This window comes from Camelus ferus, chromosome 26 (assembly GCF_009834535.1).
Source record: "Camelus ferus isolate YT-003-E chromosome 26, BCGSAC_Cfer_1.0, whole genome shotgun sequence".
In the NCBI taxonomy this organism is placed as follows: Eukaryota; Metazoa; Chordata; class Mammalia; order Artiodactyla; family Camelidae; genus Camelus; species Camelus ferus.
This window is the reverse complement of record NC_045721.1, coordinates 26,159,609-26,174,445: the sequence shown is the minus strand read 5'-3', so window position 1 is coordinate 26,174,445 and position 14,837 is coordinate 26,159,609. Positions and strand designations below refer to the sequence as shown.

Genomic DNA, 14,837 nt, shown 5'->3' with positions numbered 1-14,837 from the left:
CTCCCTCCTGGGCCAGGAGGAGGACTCAGGAACTCTTCTCAGTGCGAAGACCCAGGGTGGGGTGCAGGGTCCTCCCTGGCACAGTTCCTTTCCAGGCCCTTCATTTCTTGTTTGCAGGAAGTAGGCTTCAGCCTCTGAGACCTCGGAGTCCCAGAGGGCAGGCTCGAACAACTGCTAATCCGGGGAGGGAGGGAATGCAGGGACAAGGGAGGGGCAGTTGGGAACCAGAGTGCAGCCTGGGGCAGGGCCTGCTTCCTCCTCAGTGAGCAGACGTGAAGGTGTCTCGGAGCCTGTCTGTGGGCGCTGCGGCCCCACCCGGGGGGGGGGGGGCGGCAGCCTCAGGCTGAGCGCAAGACCCCTGGGGCGCCGGCCCTTTTCCTTCCCACCAGCTGATCAGAGGAAGGCCACACACCGTGCCGCCCCCACCCCAAGCTTCCCCCACAGAGACTTCTCTTCTCCTGGTTGCGCACCTTGGTAAGTGAGCCTGAAGCCTGGCCGGTTCTGGGAGTGGTCGCTGTAGAAGCGCACCAGGGTCTCGTGAGTGGTGCTCAGCAGCGCCGAGGGCAGGTCGGGGCCGCTGAACTGCCCGATGGTGGGGCTGCTGGGGTACGGGCCGTTCTGGATCTCCAGGTAGTCGTGATTTGCTTCCGTAGAAAAGTTCAGAAACTGAATATGCGCACCTAGGCAAAAAGACACAACATTCCGTGAAGGTTAATATCAAAATTTATAAAATCAGTGTTTATCAACAGTGATTAAAACTGCATCCGCCTCCCTGAACAATAGCTGTCGGAGACAGCACGGGGTCGGCCCAACGCAGGGAGCATGTGTCCCGCTGGGAACGACGGTAAACTTCAGTTCAATGTCGCCAGCAAGCCTGCTAGCCGCGGGACTCTGTCCATGCAGCCAATGCCCCTGAGTCAGCTTATCCGTGCAGTGCGGACGTCGCCAGCACTGTGTCTCAGCGCTGCGCAGGTACAAACCTCAGGATGCTGCCTTGTACCCATGCGTACGGTGGTGACTTTGTCCAGCTGCTTCTATAATTACTACAGCCAAAAACAAGGTTGTAATTGCATATCAAACCACCTATAGTTTAATTTACGGTTTTATCAAGGAAGAACTCAAGGCAGATCTAACAAAGTGCAACGAACTTTAGAAGTGGCTTTTAAATGGAGGGTCATACCACTGGACGAGGCATTTGTTTGTTTGGCAAGTGGCTGTTTCAGCTGTGTTGTGCCTGCAAAGAACATTTCTGATGTTTGCAAGAAACCCAATGGGATAAACCCCACCAGTGTGGAACTGCTTTGTATGTTTAAAACATTTCTGTAAATATTAAAAACGTCATGCATTTCTCTTTGTTGAGTAGCTATCCATGAGCTAACTCACCTCTGAATTCCAGTAAATATATTTGGTCAAAGGAAATTTAGAAGCAAGAATAAAAGAAAGAGAAACTGAAGAGAGAGAGAGAGAGAGATGGGGCGGGGGGGTTCGGGGGGAGGAAAAGGAGGGGGAGGGAGGGAAGAAGCAAGGGCGGGAGGAAGGAGGAGGGGAGAAGGCCTGGGGTCTCTGGCCTTGGTTCTGGCAGGTCCCCTCTCCACTGAGGCGACAGCTGAACCCACACCAGGAGCTGATATATCCCTTCCCCTACTGCTTTCTTTTGTAGCCCGGCCCACAAATCTGATACAAAAGAGGTGTTTTGTTGTTGGTGGTGGAGTTTGGGGTTTTTTTTAACAACTAATAATCTGCACTCACAGATCATTTCTGTAACTGCACCAAGGCTACTGAACCCCTGCGGTCTTGTCCACAGAGCTTCCTAAACACCCACTGCGTGCTTCGCCGGGAAGCTGACACAAGAAGAACCGAGCACAAATGCTGAATTACTGACACTTCTGTTTACGTCCAGAAGTCGCAGCCAGGCCAGGAGACCAGGGCAAGACGAGGACAGCGTGCGGACTGCAGGGGCCCGCCTCCAGGACACCCTGCGAGATTCACAGAGCGGCCCATCTGTAAAGCAGTGAGAGCCAGCAAGCAGATCGAGGGGCAGAACCCGCAAGGACGGCCAGTATCTCCGCAGGAAAGGGAGCAGTGAACGTGGCCTCTTACAGACTTGGAATTAAACTTGAAATGGAAGTGGAATTATGGCAATTAGAGTTTTATGAAAAAAATTAGCATTTTAATCAGGATAAAGTATCCAGCCACCTATCAAACCACTTAATACATATCAGGAAATAGAACCGAGCCCAGCTCTAATCTGGTTTAAAACGGTATTTTTAGCTATCTAATTTTCAGCGAATTGCGTCCAGTTTGACACCATGAAGCCAAAATGAAGGGATTAACATAAGCATATCCTTTTTTATCTCACAGAATCCTAAACTGTGTTGTTGCCATGAGAAAACCAATCTGGAGGCCCATCTCGTGTGGAATTTACACCGCACATTCTCATCCCACCGTCCTGACACGGAGAATTGGGTGTCAGTAAAACCACCCTCAGGAAGGACTGTGACTTCGGACTTTGGCAAAACTTTCAGCAGCAACCCGACCATGACTTCAGAGTCAAACTCTCATCTCTCAGTTGGTAGAACTTGTGAATATTCAGTGCTCTGTTTTGTGTCTTCTGTGCACAGTAAACATACAGCAAGAGTTAGCAGGTTCAGAACTCAGTGACTACGCTGACGAGCCTCTCACGTCGCCCTGCACTTCAGACGGCCAAAGTCACGGCCGCTTTGGACAGCGTGGTGTGTGGTGTCACTCACTACAGCGGTCTGTAAGTACAAACGGTAACGGCAAAGCAGGGAAAAAAAGAAACAACTTGATTTCATTTCTGTTAATTATGCCTTTAGAAATTTTCAAGGAAAATAGAGACGGAGGTTCTGTGTTGATTGAGCTCGTGCCCGAGCCACACAAAACCGCAACCCAAACTTGTGGAAAGGAAATAAACAACACAGAAACCATGAGAGCATTTGGTTTAGGAACCAGCACCGGCTGGCAGTTGTGTGACGCCTCTCCCCGTCAGGCTTGCGCGTTCTTTCAGAGCAGCCGTCTGAGAACGATCCTCTGTTGTACTCATTTTAAGGGTAAGGGACCAAAGTTCAAAAGCTTTTTGACAACTTGTACAAATTCACACCGCCAGCTGCGGACAAGGCCAGGATTTCTGCTCAGCTAGACTCAGAGCCGAAAGGCCCGAGGAGCCACCGGAGGTGCTGCCCAGCCCCCGACGACGCCCCGGGTCCTTTCCAGGGCCAACCGCTTTCTCTCACTGAGGTGGGGTGTAGGAAGCGCCGTCAGGGGAGTGAGAAATGAGTGGGGGGAGGCCAAGGTGGCTCTCACGTGATGCCAGAGCGACCAGTCAATCTGCCTGGTGAGTGAATCCCCGGGCGTGGGAGGGAAGCAGGGTGAACCAAAGAACGGCTGGCCGGGGCGGCACCTGCTGCACCAGCGGGCTGGCCCTGCCGCCGGGCGGCCCAGTGCACACTCAGTGGTAGGGAAGGGTCCGCAACAGCCCAGCAAGTCCTCCATGAGTGAGAAACACCACATCTATCTTTCCCCAAGAAAAGGCTATGCTGTCTCATATTCTGGCTGGTGTTTTTTTCGGGGTAGCTGGGGGAACGAGGGTCACTTGTGCAGCAGTTACTAGTAAAACAGTCACCAACTCCCTGAGCAACCCAAATCAGAACTGGCCCCCTGGAAGCGGGAACGTGTGTTCTGACACCTGAGCTGGCATCTGAAGGAACGAGGGTACTGACTTTAGGCAGAGAACTTATTTTTAAGAAAACTCTGGAAGAAGAACAACAGTGACTTTTTGTGGCTCATTTTGAAGCTTGGATTCATCATGCTGTTTCACACTAAGTAACATTCTATCTCTTCTTCCAATTTCTCAAAAGTCTCACGGTTTCTGCATTTTTTAACAAAACAATTTATACTAAATAAATAATATCTGTAGAGATCTTACAAAAATCTTTGTGTATTTCTCATCTTACTCCCATTAAAAGTGCTCTTCCGTAAATCAGAGAAATGCTTCCTCATGTAGCCTGTGACTCCGTCACCAGAACACCTAAGGTGCGAGGTAAACATCCTGCAGAATTCTTTTCCCCATCTGGCCAGCGGTGCAGAGCCAGGGCATCTAGAGGCGGACCGCCGGGATTGCACGGTAACAACCCAACTTCCACCAGTGATTTTCGTGCACAGCAACATCGGAGAATCACTGGTCCAAGCTATCATTTGCCTTGCTAGGTAACGTTCCAGGTTTAAGTAGATATAATTCAAACTAAATCTGACATTCTTTTGGGGTCTGAAGGAAGCAAGTTTCCCATATTGTCCATTTCTTGATGAACGTTCTAGGGACACTGCAAAAAACAGTCTAAAATTGTTCCCCAAACAGGAAAGAGAAGCCTCCTTTACACACATGTGGGATGTGCAGACCCCAAAGCAGGAGACTGGGGGAGTCGCAGGGAGAGGAATGCGGACAGCAGCCTGCACATCTACTAGAAGGAATTGGCCAGCTCTACCGTATTTATTAATGTAGAGCACCTATCACATTGTGCTTCCCTTCTACTATCTTCCAGCTTGATTACCAAGATCACCCCAACAGCAGAGGCTTCTCCAGGTAAAACATCTATCCTGACACCGGTAGAAACACAACGTCCCAGCCTCCCTCCTTGTCCCACTGGGGAGACAGGAGCCTGTTCCTGGGCTGTCATCCCAGGAAGTGTTCCAGAACCACCCCAGGTTTGGTAAAACAGGAAGTTGTACGGGAGATCACACAGGCCAGAGATGATCACTAAAGGGTGGTGGTCATCTTTGCTATGCTCCCTTTTTTTTTTTTTTCAAATAAGAAACTTCTCGTGTTTGACTTAGAATGCAGATTCCTGAGTTTCAAACCCAAATTTACCTTCTCAAAATTTCCAGGGAGTGATCTGATGTTTGCTTATAATTTGGGAGATTTGGGGAAGAACCTGCAGCCAAAAACCAGGCGAAGTTCAGGGAAAGGAAAGGACCCAGGGTGAGGGTGCTGCGGTGGATGCGATCAGAGCCTGGAACGGCCTGAGCAAACCAGGAGAGACGAGGGCCGTGAGCGAGCTTGAACTGGGGCCGAGCACCTTCAGACGCCCCAGTGAAGTATGTCACTGACTGGAGTGAACCTGCGGGCCGGCAGGTGAGAGTAAGACCAGGGATGGGTTTTGAGTCGCATGTGGGGAGGAGACCTGGAGCCACAGGAGGCAGCCCTCAGAAGGCAGAAGAGACAGAGATGAAAAAGACTGGGAATGGGTCGGACTAGCTTACCCCGGAGTTTTCAGAAACCCTGGGTGGCTGGAAGCCAGGCAGTAAAATTTCCTGAGTCTGCAAAATGCTCTACAACTATTTAAGCCCCAGAAAGCACTCTCAGCAGGGACGGAAAAATCCCACACACTCCCCACGTCAGGGGGCCGACTGCCTCTCACGGCCTCTTCCCTAAGTTTGCAACTCCATGTTTGGAAGTGCATTTGTACACAGTCAGATTCATCACAGGAAACAGGATGTGGAACCTACATGTAATCTACAGAGAGTCACTCCGATGCTTAACCACATCCAGTCTGAAGAGCGAGGAAGGTTCATGCTATTTTATCTGTATCTAGGATATAAGACCTATTCCATTGTTTACTCTTGCCTCCTTTGTCGAAGATGAGTTGACCAAAAGTTTGCAGGTTCATTTCTGGGCCCTCTCTTCTGTTCCATTGGTCCATATGTCTGTTTTGTACCAATACCATGCTGTCTTGATGACTGCAGCTCCATAGTATTGCCTGAAGTCTGGGACAGTTATTCCTCCAGCCTCTTTCTTTCTCTTCAGTAATGCTTTGGCAATTCTAGGTCTTTCGTGGTTCCATATAAATTTTATTATGATTTGTTCTAGTTCTGTGAAATATGTCCTGGGTAATTTGATAGGGATTGCATTAATCTGTAGATTGCCTTGGGCGGTGTGACCATTTTAACAATACTGATTCTTCCAATCCAAGAGCATGGAATATCTTTCCATTTTTTAAAGTCTTCTTTAATTTCCTTCATCAATGGTTTATAGTTTTCTGTGTATAATTATTTCACCTCCTTGGTTAGATTTATTCCTAGGTATTTTATTACTTTGGGTGCTATTTTAAAGGGGATTGTTTCTTTACTTTCTTTTTCTGTTGATTCATTGTTAGTGTAAAGAAATGCAACTGATTTTTGAACGTTAATTTTGTAACCTGTTGCCTTGCTGAATTCTTTGATCAGCTCTGGTAGTTTTTGTGTGGACCTTTTAGGGGTTTCTATATATAGTATCATGTCGTCGGCATATAGTGACACTTTTACCTCTTCTTTTCCAATTTGGATCCCTTTTATTTCTCTCTCTTGCCTGATTGCTGTGGCTAGGAGAGACAGTCTCTTCAGCAAATGGTGTTGGGAAAACTGGACAGCAGCATGTAAAGCAATGAAGCTACAACACTCCCTTACACCATACACAAAAATCAACTCAAAATGGATCAAAGACTTAAACATAAGGCAAGATACAATAAACCTCCTAGAAGAAAATATAGGCAAAACATTATCTGACATAAATCTCAAAAATGTTCTCCTAGAACAGTCTACTCAAGCAATAGAAATAAAAGCAAGAATAAACAAATGGGACCTAACAAAACTTACAAGCTTCTGTACAGCAAAAGGAACCATAAGTAAAACAAAAAGACAACCTACGGAATGGGAGAAAATTTTTGCAAATGAAACTGACAAAAGGCTTGATCTCCAGAATATATAAGCAGCTCATACAACTTAATAAGAACCAACCAAACAACCCAATCCAAAAATGGGCAGAAGACCTAAACAAGCAATTCTCCAAGGAAGGCATACAAATGATCAACAGGCACATGAAAAAATGCTCAATATCACTAATTATCAGAGAAATGCAAATGAAAACTACAATGAGATATCACCTCACACCAGTCAGAATGGCCATCATTCAAAACTCCACAAATGACAAATGCTGGAGAGGCTGTGGAGAAAGGGGAACCTCCTACACTGCTGGTGGGAATGCAGTTTGGTGCAGCCACTGTGGAAAACAGTATGGAGATTCCTCAAAAAACTAGGAATAGACTTACCGTATGACCCAGGAATCCTACTCCTGGGCATACATCCAGAAGGGACCCTACTTCAGGATGACACCTGCACCCCAATGTTCATAGCAGCACTATTTACAATAGCCAAGACATGGAAACAGCCTAAATGTCCATCAACAGGTGACTGGATAAAGGAGATGTGGTATATTTATACAATGGAATACTACTCAGCCATAAAAACCGACAACATAACGCCATTTGCAGCAACGTGGATGCTCCTGGAGAATGTCATTCTAAGTGAAGTAAGCCAGAAAGAGAAATAAAAATACCATATGAGATCGCTCATATGTGGAATCTAAAAAACAAAAACAAAAACAAAAAAACAAAGCATAAATACAAAACAGAAATAGACTCATAGACATAGAATACAGACTTGTGGTTGCCAAGGGGGCGGAGGGTGGGAAGGGATAGACGGGATTTCAAAATTGTAGAATAGACAAACAAGATTATACTGTATAGCACAGGGAAATATACACAAGATCTTATGGTAGCTCACAGAGAAAAAAATGTGACAATGAATATATATACTCTCATGTATAACTGAAAAATTGTGCTCTACACTGGAATTTGACACAACATTGTAAAATGATTATAAATCAATAAAAAATGTTAAAAAAATAAAAAATAAAAAAAAGATCTAAAGTTTCTTTTCCCTTTCCAGATGATTTTTAAAGCCCAGTATTATGCAATAACAAATATTTTAAAGACATAATTTTAATTATAACATTTCATAAATATTTTTATAAAATGTCAACCTTTCTTCAAATTATTTTTTTAGGTTCATAGGTCATGATCATGATGTCAGACAATTTAACTGTTAAAAAACCATAAAAAAAGTCCCCCTGAATTACTGCCTTACGTACTGGTTTATGAGTGAGTGCAAAAGCCTTCTCAAACCATAGAACAGTGGATTTGGGAAAATAAATTAATAAAATATGTACATCTCTTCATGAATAAAATATTTCTAATGAGGCTTGAAAGAAAAGTGGAAAACACTTGGAATAATAATTTAAAAACTAGCTAAAATTTGCTATTGTTGTTTATAATGCCGGGCTCTGTACTGAATTCCTCGCCTGAGTTGTTCCAGGGAGCCCTCAACAGTGTGTACTTTTGAGAAAATCACAGGTGGGGAAAACTGAAATGAATGAACTAAAATACAAGAAAATCATGAGGCAGACAAGGAAAGGTGTGACTGGGAATCAAAATCTCACAAAGACCATGTGTTTCTGAAGCAGGGCAGAATGAGATTTTGGTGTACATAACAATTAAAATTATGAATTCTTTAAGGTAGGTAACCTTAAAGTTCATAACTAAGTATTATAAAAAGCCATTTTTCATAAACCTTAATCAACGCAATGTATAATTACAAAACTTTATAAAGCAATCCCCAAATCAATCATAACCTGAAAAAGCCTTAAAAATTGTTCAGAAGAAACAGCTGCCTTTATTGAATTCCAGCGACCGATCATAAAAGGAGGTCGTAGACTAAAGAGACTGATAATGGAATTCGCGGTGCGACCTTTACCCTTGACGTGCCTCCTGGGTCATTACTCGGCTAATTCAACCTGCCTCGAAAAGAGTTGCAAGTCTGAACTCATTTTTCTCAAAGTTATTCTGCCAAACCTTTACTTAAACCTGGAAGCCACTTTCAATTAAAGACACAATTATGTCAACAGAATAAAGCCCATTTTTCCCTCAGCCTAATTCCTTCCAAGGTAGAAAGTAAAGAGCTGACTTTTGAGGAGTTACCCAGCGCCCCCACTCACCATAACCGACGGGCAGCTCGATCCTCCAGGCGCAGTCCAGGTTGTTGGGGTAGGCGCCCGGGAACCCCGGGCTCAGGATCACGCCCCCCATGCTGCTCAGGGTCCCTCCGCAGGTGGCTGTCGGACCGACAAGGGACAGCGTAGTTAGTTCTGCAGGTCACTGCTTTCTAGCAAGGCCAGTTCATCCCACCGGCTCTGTTTGACCAGGTGACCTAAAAGCAGGTCTTTAGAAGTGAAGTTGCCCGATGCCAGCACACGCCGCCGTCGCGCCCTCGAGTCCCTTACACATTGGTCCTCCCCGTGGTGCCCCACGCCTGAGACAAAGACAGGCTTTCAAAACGCATCGGCTGCTGGTCCACAGAGGCTCTCAGTAAAGTCTAGTCCATGTAATGCATGTCAGCCAGGCCTCCACCTGACTTTCAGGTTCTGAGCAGCGATTCTGAGGAGTGACTGGGTGGTCGTGCTGGCTACTGGCTCTCGTTAACCCCGTGCCACCTACTGGGCTAAGCACGCTACATCCCTTAATTCTCACGACAACCCTGAAGTTGGTATTATTGTTGCCCCAGTTTACAGGTAAGGAAACCAAGCCTGGGGAGATTAAAAAATTTGTCTTGCATGTACACATCAGGTAAACAGCCAACTAGAATGTTATTCCAGCTCGGTCTGATGCCAGAATCCAAGTTCTCACCAGGGTGTGTTACCTTCAGAAATCCTCCCTGGTTTGGAATGCAGCTAACTGAAACCGCTCTCTCCCGGGAACCTTTCACTGTGATGGCGGGTGTGAATGTAAGTTCTCACATCTGGACTTAGCTGGTTGCTCACATTTTGTGCTATTACAGCTGAGGTTTGACTATAAAGAAACACGACTAATTTTAAAACACATACACCAAATCACATAGGTTGAAGCACATGAAATTCTAATATTGGACCATTTGTGACCTATTAAAACGGTGATTTCCTGTACTTCAAACCAACAATGCAAATGATGTCACTTCTTTTCAGGAAGTCACATTAAAAGGCTTTCTTCCTCTTCCAACAACACCCTAATTAGCTGGATAACTGGAAGCCCTCATTCAGAGATTCTCTCAAGACCTGTGCAGAGTCTCCTTTCGTTCTGTCATCACAGGGGAAACACTTTCTCTGCCGAGGGTAAATTTGATTTGAGGAAAAAGCTAAATGTCTTGTAAAGCAAAGTCCAGTCAATCTGGTGGTCGTTCAAGGAAGGGCATAGAGTCTGGGTTTCCACACTGTGTAAGTTAAAAAGGTAAGTTTAAAAAAAATGTAAATGTATTTTGTGGGGTGAGTGAAAAGTTCCAGCGAAGTCTCGAACATCTTCTCTGTCGTTAAATAGAGCGCGACCTCTCATGGGGACTTCTTTGTGGGCCACACCAAGTATTCGGAAACACAGGCTCTGGTGTGCACTTGGAGGGTTAACCTGTATCAGCCAAATGTAATTGATTTTTACCTTTTATTTAACACACTTGGTATATTAGCAAATGTTGGAGATACATCATTTTATAACACCTACTTGCTCCTAATTCATTACAATATATTTATAAAAAAAAGGATTTTGTTGAGCACCCTGGTGGGTCTGAGCTGTAACCATAAACGCACTGGCAGTAACTCCCCCTTGTTGGGCTCGCACACAACCCGCAGTGGGGGTAAACGCACAGCCCACCTGCAGGGAAGGCACGTGAAAACGCCAAACCCATGACAGAGACATCAAAACCACTGTGAAATCAAGGTGACGTTTCTTAAAAACGCCTTTGATTCTGAGCATGATGTTTACCAGACAGAGAAAAAGGTGGGGAACTAGAAAATTAAACATCTGTGTGCATCTTCATTAGCGAACGAGAGCCTGGGGCGTGGGGTCGTCATCAGTGTCCATGTCGGGGTAATTGTCACTGTCCTGGGAGAGGTCAGGGGGCCTTGACACCGGCGGCCCTCCTGCCAGACACACGGTGACCAGACACACGGTGACCTAATTCCCTACAGCACGGAGTTACCACAGCCCGTAATCCTCCCTGTGCTTTCAAGAAGCACTAGATGGGCAGACAAGCGGGCCCCAGGCCCCGGGACAGGTGTGCCAGTCTTTCTCCTCTGTGATATTTCAACAGTTCCTTCAATAGGTTCCTCTTATTTTGCATTTGTCCAACGTCACCAGCAAGTGTCTTCAATATCCCCCCGAGTCCCGGCCTTCTTCCCAGGGCCTCTCTGCCCACCTCCCTCTGGCAGCCTGACTGCCTGCCTCCCACTGGAGAAGCCCCTCCTCACCAGACCCTGGCTTTTTTGCAGGAGGAGAGGAGTGAATAGGTTCTTATTTATTTATCTTTAATGGAGGTACCGGGGATTGAACCCAGGACCTTGTGCTGCTAGGCAGGCACTGTACCACTGAGCTGCACCCTCCCCTTGCACGGGCTTCCAACAGGAATGTGGTTTGCAGTGAGTGCTTCCAGCGGCCGTCTTGCATCTAGTCCATGCGGGTTGGTCCAAGAAGATGGAAAAGCCAGCTGCCCCACCCAGGGGGAGAAGATGCCTGCCCTCTCTCTGTTATGCCTCTGCCGCCTTATTATGTAAGAGATGTGCTGAAAGGAATCTAAAATTGCGTAGTTTGAAGCCCAAAAGGAGCTCAAGGAGACCACCGTTACGTGACTGACAACGTGCACAGAGACCCGGGACAGCAGGCGTGTCTTACCGATGCAGAGGGGCGACGGGTAGTTCCAACGGCGGACGGTCCCCGGCATGCAGGAGATGTGGGAACGGCCCTGTGCACGAGAAAATGAACAAAACTCACACAGCCGAGCGTGGAGAGTCTAGGCTTAAATGTCTGTGACAGTACCCGCACTTTCTTTGGTTTTCCCTTTTGATTTAATTACAAATGTAAAACAAATCAGAAATTCGTGAAATCTATTCTACTGATGTTCATTAATGAATCATGCATTTGGGATCAAAATAGAAAACAAATCCATAATCACTGTAACTAAAAACAAAATCTTCCATGTCCCTTTCAGTGGTCTGTGTTTCTGTCAGGATATTTTGCCAATGCCTGAAACATCGAACTGAACTGGTTAAATAAGCCTTTTTTTTAAAAAAATCATCAAAAGTCATAGCTTTTTGTCTGAGAGTCTGAAAATGATTAGGAAAAACTAGGTGTTGACTTGGAGAATGAAATGTGCACAGTAAGTCATGTCTCAGGCAAAGGGAACTTTCACAGTTGCCTACAGTCCATGTACAGGTCGCAGGACCATTTTTCAGCCAAGAACTGGGTCAGTTCCTCCTTTATTGGAGAAAAGGGGGACTGAATATTCATTTTATTACCAGTCTCACAAGCTGTCAAGTTAACGTGGCTGTGATGAAGTTAATCTTCATTGCTCAGGACCTCCTTGTGCGTTAAAGATAAGAAGGTTTCAACTTTCAACCTTCAAAAAATCTGTCCTATTACTCCTCTTTTAAAAAATCAAACAGCAGTGGGTTCAATTCTCAATGTTTTGTGCTGAAATCCCTCTTATGATGAAAGTGCAGGGAGTGAACGGCTCCTCTGTGTGCGGACTATCCATGTTCACCTTTTTCCTCACTGTGATTCAGGTGGTCTTATGGGCCTGTGTGCTCATCTTGTGAATTTCCATTTGCCAAACAAAACTGGCATGGAAGCAGCTAGAAAACAAATTTTTAATTCATGCTGAACAACCCCAGCCACACTGGGAAGGCACCAAACCAGAATTTGCACTAAGGTGGTTATCAATGACAAACCTATTGCCCGAGCTTACGAAGATTTCATGCTCAGTTCCTCTGCCACGAAACTCATTTTCTCACACTTGCTAATATTCTTAAAAGTTGCTACCATAGAGGAAGACTATATTTAGATTTAAGGAAGACATTCAGGACAATGCTTTTCCTGCTAAATTTCATGCTCTGCGTGCTCTCAATCTCTGATCTATTCCATTATCTTTAATAGGTTTCTCTCTGAATTAGGAACATAAAGTGCAAATGTCTTTAAGACACTTTTTGAAAACTACCACTAAGGTGGTCATTTATCACCAGTCCAGTCACATTCTGCTGCTGATGTTGGCAAAGACATCTCATGTTAGTGATTCCAGCTCAAATTTTTATAAATGGATCCAAAACAAGATAGAAATCTGTGTATTTATTTGCTACCTTAAAATAGGAATTTTCTTCTTTCTTCTTTTAAAAGAAGAATGAAACAAGTCTGAAAAGGAAATCATCAATCATTCAGACTCTCAGGACCGACTTGTGATGTGTCCTGTCACTGTTACTTTATGCCACGTGCCTGAGTCACACCAGGCAGATGCGTTTATAGACATTTGTGTGAACTATACACAGAACGGTGCTTTTCAAGAATAACATGTAATTTATGCAAGCTGTTGTTCCAAATAATATATTAATGAGTTAGCAAAACTGTCAATTGCTAGCCATTTTTTTGGAAGTCCAGAATCCTTTTTAACTCATGTGAACGAGAGACAGCAGCTTGTAACTCCAACGCTTGACGCTGTTATGAAAAAATATATCTTAGTTTGCATTTGAAAGCCAGAGCTAAGTGGCCTGGTTGCGCTCCACAGATGTGTGTCTGCAGGCTTTTGTGTCCAAGCAGTGCACTGAGCAATTCATTATACTAAATAACCCTTCCCATTTTCCTCTCTGAGGCCTGCGGAAGCACCACTTATAGAAGGGTGCTAATGCAAACTGCAGAGCACAGCACAGTCCCGCAGAGAGGGGATTAGAACACGCGTGAGTCAGGCCGCGTGCTGAAGTGCGGGGGTCTGGGGGAGAAGAGACAGCACGGTCTTGACACGGCTTAGGGCAGTTTATAAAGAAGCAAAAAAAGCCCCAAAAGGCATAAGATGACGTGTCGGTACACAGTGAGGTGTCCCTCTAAATGAAAACCTTGGGATGTGACTCATAATTCTTCCTACCATAACATGTGAAATAGGAAACTTCTGTCTTAAAGAATCTCTTACAATGGCCTCGAATGCCCGGTCAGAAAGCTGCTCCTGCACAGATCCCCCTGCGAGGCTCCTCAGTAGCCCCTGCCCTGCTTCCCCAGCGTCTGCCTGCCCTGTGTCGGCAGAGCCGTTACTGCAAAGCCCACCAGGACCTGTAAGTGCAGGTTGCAGGTGGCTTTTATGAAGGTGCCTTTAAATACTGATGCTTGTTCATAACGACAGCAATAATGGGGTCCATTGGCTGCAGTGTCTTAGTGTCTTCCTGATGTTTTCTCAGACTTAAAACCCGGGCTGATTTCCACATGTGGTCCTCCTGGACCCGCCGGATCTTCTGCCCCGCTTCCTCTCGTCCCTTCCGCATCAGAGAAAGATGCCGCCTAGAGCCCACACCGCGTGCTTGTGGGCTTTGTGGGAAGCACCTGGTAGGCACAGTATCAGCCTCCAGTGTTTGCCGCTGCTGTGAGCTGTCTCAGTTCTGCAAGATATTTGCTCCAGGACACACGCAGATGTGGGATTACACGCAATAGTGTCCTTTAGTGTATTACTGAAACTTTCTTTCTGATGACTCTAACTTTTATTTAAGTTGGTTACAGAGTACAACTGAAAAAAAATGTTTCTGAAATGCTAGTAGCTTCAGGGTTGTCATAAACACATAGCAAAAAGTCCTCTATCACTTGAACTAACTGATGCGCAGTAACATATGGAGGCATAACCATCTCTGCCGGGCTTGGAGTGCACACGCGCAGATGTCAGTATCCACTGCTGTAGGGAGAACCGCATGTGAATTATGCGACATGACAGACACACTGTTCTGGGAGTAAGCTTATTTACAGTTAAACTAGAAAACAAATGGCAGAAAAATGACTAATGTCGCTACAAAATGGTTTATAAAATGTTAATTAAATTTTTTATAATAAAAACCTTTAAATATAAAAACCATTAAAAGATGATCAAACGTCCACTTAGTATTTCTTGAGGATTATTTAAACCTA

The 14,837-nt window shown here is 45.4% G+C and overlaps 1 protein-coding gene across 1 annotated transcript in view; it reads right to left on the bottom strand.

Annotated features, from left to right (window-relative positions):
* The window catches only part of CSMD1 (CUB and Sushi multiple domains 1), a 1,664,412-nt gene that overhangs the window by 93,562 nt on the left and 1,556,013 nt on the right, over positions 1-14,837 (bottom strand). Inside the window, 3 exon segments of the mRNA XM_032468715.1 lie at positions 471-680; positions 8,885-9,001; positions 11,580-11,649. Of these exon segments, the coding sequence (XP_032324606.1) occupies positions 471-680; positions 8,885-9,001; positions 11,580-11,649 (397 nt within the window).